Here is a 5,811-nt window from a genome sequence, read left to right on the forward strand (position 1 = left end):
GGACTGAGAGCAACAGTTCAAGAAGCAGAAGGCCAAAGAATGCTACCTACCGGTTTGCAGAAAGGTGTGGACTTTTCACTCAATGAAATCCTGTTCAGGAAGTTTTCCAATTGGCAAGAACAGTTAAGATGAAATCATGGTAAAGCAAAAGCTAGAAATAGTAAAGGTGGTGAGCGTGAGTTTCAATTAAAAGAAAATGACACAACAATGTAAACATTAACAGAAAGCTCGAGTGTTAACATAGTCTATAGCAAGAGGGGCTTAGTCAGCACCCGACTGTGAGTCACAGAGAGAGGATAAACAGTTTTGAAACGTAGCGTCTCGCTGACACATCGGACGTGCGTAAAGGGCAAATCCTGGTGATGTCTGTAGAGCATCTGTCTGTCGGTCAGCTTGTATTATCCGGGTGTGGGTGTCCCCATCGGATGTTTAAAGTTCTTGAGAGAAGGTAATTCTGCTTCTCCCTCCTTGGAGTTGAGGGCTCCCTTCCCTTTCCTCCTCTCTGCGCGCCCCCTCTCGAAGCTTGTGAGGCTGCGGATGGGGCGGACGGGGGACGGCGTTTTGGGGCTCCGTCCTCTTCTCTCGGGGTTCCTCTCCCCCCCCACCCCCCCATGTGAATGTATGGCTTTCACCTGCCAAAGCAAGAGGGCCAAGGTTCCCCAGCACCCGGCGATGCACCCGCAAACCCACACCCAAGCCACGGAAAGCAAACCCAGCCGGGTGTCCACGAGGGCCGCAGCACAACTCTCTCCCCTCCCTCCCCCGGGCGCTCCCTCCCGTCCTGACTCGGAACCAGCCAGTCAGAAAGTCCCTACTTGAGGAACGCCGGCCAATCAGGGCGTCCTCACCTGCAGAAGGTGCGCCCTGGTCCCCGGACGCGACGGGCCCGCGGGCCAATCGGAGGCGGCTCGGGCTTGGAAAGGCGCCAAGCGCCGGGGGGCGGGGAGCCGGGGGCCGAGGTTGCACCTGGCGACGGTGAATCACTCAGCGGGAGCGGCGACTCCCTCCGCCAATGGGAGCGCGCAGGGGCGGGGCGCCGGCCAATCGCCGTGGAGGGCGGGGCCGGGCGGGGCTCGACCTGGCGGCTGGAGTTTAGTCCGCGGGCGGCTGCGGGGAAATCTCTGACTCGGTCCGGGGCTGCAGCGGCCGCGTCGCGTCGGGGTCCTGATCGCCATGGGGACCGAGGCGAGAGCCGGGAGGAGACAGCTGCTCGTCTTCACGTCGGTCGTCCTGAGTAAGTTCCCGGAGTTTCGGGAGGAATCGGTGGGTCGGGTCAGAGGTTGGAGGGAGGCGCTCCCCACGCCCCTCGCCCGCGGCAGGAGAGGCGTTGGGAAACCCGCCGGCCTCACCCAGCGAGTTGCCTTTCCACCCCTGGCCCTTCCCTGTTTCCCCTCCCCCTCCCCCCCCTCGGCCGGTGGCCGGCTCCCCTCCCCCACCCCCTGCCCCGGCACCCACCGGGAGGGGGTGGCCCCGCTTTTCACAGCCTCACTTGCCGGCGAGGGCCCTGCACGCCTCTGCCCAGGCGCGCCCCTCCGCCCAGGCGCACCCCTCCGCCCGCGCCGGGGCGGGCCATCCTGCCCCGCAACGCGCACCCGACACCCGCGCCCACCCCGGGAGAAGCCCCGAGCCCCGCACCCCTGACTCCTTGGGCCCCTGGGTGGTCTGCTCCTGAAGGGTCGGCAGGGCAGACCTGCTGGAGGTGAGGTGGGGTGGGAAACCACCGGGAGAAGCGTCTGGGTGCAAAGTCCGAAGAAGAAATCAATTCGAAATCCGAACTTTCTCAGAACACAGCACTTCAAGTTCCTTTCTGGAGTAGCTACCTTGAGAGCCCTTGGTGGCTGTTGTTGACCGAGGGACTATTCCCAGGGGAAGGACCTGCCTGTCGGTTGGCTGGAGGCTTCTCAGAGCCAGGGCTCTGCCCTCCCCCTGGCCGCCTCTGAGAGTTTTTGTTTCCTTTGTAAACTCCCTTTCCTGTGGAACAATGAGACTCACTTGCTGGGGCTTGCCTCCGTCCAGAGATAGGTTTGGGCCTATGGGCCGGGCTGCGTGGATGCCTGGGCCCTAGTTCAGGCGACCCGTGTCAGCAGCTGGACGTGATCCGCCAGGGTCTTGAGGGTCTGTGCCTCTGTGGGTCGTGGTGCGGGTATGCGATCTGTGGGGGGGATCTTCGTTGGTCCCTTGAAGAACGAAGCTTTAGGAAGGGAGAAGGGAACGAACAATCAAAAACAAAAATCAGCATCGGTGGTTATACGGCGGTTCACTTTGCCCAGTTGCGAAGCGTGGAAATAGGTTCCCTGCCCTTGGACGGATGGATGGACAATTTCTTTGTCCCTCATCACAAAAACATAAAAGCCCTTGGGGGTGCACTGGACCAGAGGCAAGTCTAACCCTCGCCCTATTGTACAGACAAGGAAACAGGTCCAGAGAGGGGAAATGACTTTTCCAGATGGATGGAAGGACCTGCGAATGGCGCCAAAATCTCCTGAGTCCCTTTCCGTTTCCCACTCCCGTGTCCGCGTCTCAAGCACCCTGTGGCACGGGAACCGCGACCTCAAACATCAGCCTGGGATAACGCTCCCGGGTCCACCCTCTTACCTTTTCAGTTCCCTAGAGTCTCTCACTTGTCTTCTTCATTCTATGCCTCCATTTGCCTTTTGGCCTCAGTTTCCAGTCTTTTCCTACTCTCCAGCTTTTTCATTTCTGCCTGGGACTGCTTGTGACACCCATGGCCGGTTCTGTGTGGGGCTCCTACTGGTACTCGGCCTCATGCTGCGCCAGTGCTCCCTTCCCCAGACCCAGAAGTTTCTCAGCGCTGACTCTATTTGTGACAGAGTGTGTCGGGTTCACAAGCTTGCTGGAGCCACGTTCTTCTTCCTCTTCCTCTTCCCTTTTCTCTCTTCCTACTGTTGTGCATCGTGACATCCCCCAGTAATCGCATACTGGCACTGAAAGAATTGTAGTAGCACCGTCCTGAGCTTGGGGACGTCCTCCAGTCTCTTCAGGGATTCAGATGGTTCGCAGGGAACCTGATGTGATGTTGCATCCGCGTGACAGGACTGTGGGTCCTGGGAAGTAACATGTCCAGGGGATGGGGGAACTGACCATGTCACATTAAAAAAAATTTTTTTTTTTACATTTAATTTTGAGGGACAGAGAGAGATAGAGCATGAGCAGGGGAGGAGCAGAGAGAGAGGGAGACACAGAATCCCAAGCAGGCTCCAGGCTCTGACCTGCCAGCACAGAGCCTGACGTGGGGCTCGAACCCACGAACCGCGAGATCACGACCCGAGCCAAAGTCGGACGCTTAACCCTCTGAGCCACCCAGGCACTCCATTAAAGGCTGTTTTTCGGGTGTCTGGCCTGTCCTGTGACCCTGGGATGTCTGCATCGTATGTGGGTGCCCACATGCTCTCTCTTCCATCAGGGCTGCTGCCCATCAGAGAGGAAGAAGAAAAAGGGCAGGATATTCTCCAAGTCAAGCAAAGGTCCAGCCCCAGCCCGGGGAGCTCAGTGGAGAGGAAGGCCCGGGCTGTTGGCCAGGGATGGGAGCCCAAACACTGAGGGAACTGGGCCTGGGGAAAAGCCAACCAGTGATGGAGAACACGGTCTCCCTCTCCCTGGGGAACCTGCACTTAGAAGTTTCCAGCCATCTCCCAAGCAGGGAGAGGCATTTCTGCTTAGCAGGGTCCTGTGTGACGAGGATGGCTTTTGGTGTCACCACGGGGAAGAAAGGGGAACCTGGGCTGGAACCCTGGTCCTTCCTCCTCACCCCTCCTTGAGGGTGGTGTCCCCACTGAGCCGTTCCCGGAGGGAGGGGCTGCTGGCCCTGTGTCTGGGTCCGCCTGTGAGCGCCGGTGTTCTCCAGGGACAGTTCCCTCCCAAGCCCTTCCAGCTTTACTGTTGAGCTTCACTTCGCCTTTCCCCTCCCTCTGCCTGCCAGTTGCTACTCCCAGGAAAGAATTGTTCCCTGGAAACCTGAAGCCTAGTGGCTGATGGCAGCAGGAACTAGGAACTAGGAAATGAGCGGGGATGGGATTCCAGTGTCTCTGCCTCAGTCTTCACTTCCAGGCCCCAGGACACTTTCACTTCACCATGTTTCTGTCTGGTTTCTTTCACTGGTTTGCCAGGGGGCTCCGGCCTGGTTTTGGTTTGGGGTGGAGCTCCTGCAACGAAAAGGAACAGGTTAATACATTGTTTGAGAATCAGAAGGATGTAGAAGGTTCAGTCCAGGCGCCCCCCCCCCCCCCGATTCTTATGTCTCTTTCCAGTGTTTTGTTACACAGGCACAATTACATATAAATATGTATTTGTTTCTGCCCTTTCTTACACCAAATGAGGCACACTACAGATTTTCTACTACATCAGGCTCCTCGTTTGATTCGCTTTGGGATACCCTGGAGATCTTTTCCTTTTGGGTGCCGTGGCCTTGGTCAATAGGACCCACCCCCCCCCACCCCCCCAAGTCCACCGGGTCGAGGGCCACCTGTTCTGCGGACACTGGCACCCTTGCTCAGAGATAGGTTTAAAAGCTACACACGTTTTGTGTGGCCGCAAGTGGAAATGGTGGGCCTGGTTTTTCGCCTCTGTTAGCATCAAGGAGAGGAGACCTTGGGGACCTCCCGACTCAGACGAGCTTCCTTTGCCGCGGTCCAGGAAAGATGTGGATGACGGCCCGTCAGATGTCATTGTGGACGAGGGTGCGGCGTTGTGAGGGGGCTGGGGGGGGAAGCCGCGTGAGTGGATGCGTGCTGGGCTTTGCCAGGCGTTGAAAACTCAGAGTTCATCTGTCTGGGACTCCCTGATAAGCAGGGTTTCTGTCTAAAGTCCGGCTGTGGTATTTGTTTTGCAATGTGGGGATAGGACAGGAGGAAGCAGCTGGCCGACCGGGAAGTGTGATGCCAGGCCCCTGGAGCGAGCAGCCCTGGGTGGGCGGGCACGGCCTTGTCATGGGGAGATGGGTGGGGGAGGGGAGGAGCCCAGCAGGTAGAACTGGGAATGCTGCCGAGCGAGGTCAGGAGGGAGCCTTCCAGTGAGAGCTCTCCTGTCCCAGACTGCCCGCTCCACCTTCTGCCCTCCTGAGGGCCCACCGGGCTAGCCACTGACGTCACTCTAAGCGCAGCCAAGAAGGGCTGTTTAGACTTAGCCCAGCCTGTCGGGCTCACAGAGCCTTCCTCTTGCCCCTGCATTCCTTATCCGTCCTACCCTAACCCCCAGGAGCGAGTTCCGTCTTCTACAGGGTGGCCGGTGGGGAGGAAAGGGCAAACCGGGGGTGGAAGCCCTAGGGCCAGGTCCTGATGGTGTATTGCTTTGTCAAGTTCATTTGTTAATCCGGTGAACATTGGTGTCCACCGTGTTCCAGCCCTGTGCTGGAGAGTAGGGACAAAGCAGAGACCACACCTGCTATCTGGAAGTTCTGAGGCGATGGGGTGCCTGGGGGGCTCCGTCGGTTGAGCGTCCGACTTCGGCTCAGGTCATGATCTCGCGGTCCGTGAGTTCGAGCCCCGCGTCGGGCTGTGGGCTGACAGCTCGGAGCCCGGAGCCTGCTACGGGTTCTGTGTCTCCCCGTCTCTGCCCCTCCCTCACTTGTGCGCCCTCTGTCTCTCTCTCTCTCAAAAATAAGTAAACATTAAAAAAAAGTTCTTAGGAGAGCTGGGGGTATTGGAAACGATTGGCTCACATCAGGAAACCCGGGAGTAACCTTTTTGGAGGTGAGGGCTCCCCCTCATTCTCCAGCTCCTGTGGGGCGGGGGGCGCCCCGGTGGGGGCGGCGGGCGGGGGGGGGGGGGGGGGGGGGGGGGGGGGGCGGGCGCG

The 5,811-nt window shown here is 58.9% G+C and overlaps 1 protein-coding gene and 1 non-coding gene across 4 annotated transcripts in view; one reads left to right on the forward strand and one right to left on the reverse strand.

Annotated features, from left to right (window-relative positions):
* Positions 1 to 1,071: 1,071 nt before the first annotated feature.
* F11R (F11 receptor) overlaps positions 1,072 to 5,811 on the forward strand; it is a 23,651-nt gene continuing 18,911 nt past the window's right edge. For 2 of the 3 annotated variants that reach the window (XR_005783837.1, XM_040452421.1), the window contains exon 1: positions 1,072 to 1,234. Coding sequence is in view for 2 of the 3 variants with exons in the window: in XM_040452421.1 (XP_040308355.1) it covers positions 1,174 to 1,234 (61 nt within the window). In the remaining variant the exon portion in view is untranslated. The remainder of the gene's footprint in view (positions 1,235 to 5,811) is intronic. The other variant, XM_040452420.1, reaches the window with a different exon arrangement.
* Positions 3,243 to 3,327, reverse strand: TRNAQ-UUG (transfer RNA glutamine (anticodon UUG)). Its single transcript has one exon. It is a non-coding gene; the product is annotated as a tRNA-Gln (tRNA).

The sequence above is a fragment of the Herpailurus yagouaroundi genome, unplaced genomic scaffold, assembly GCF_014898765.1.
Source record: "Herpailurus yagouaroundi ecotype Mexico unplaced genomic scaffold, PumYag 207, whole genome shotgun sequence".
NCBI lineage: Eukaryota > Metazoa > Chordata > Mammalia > Carnivora > Felidae > Herpailurus > Herpailurus yagouaroundi.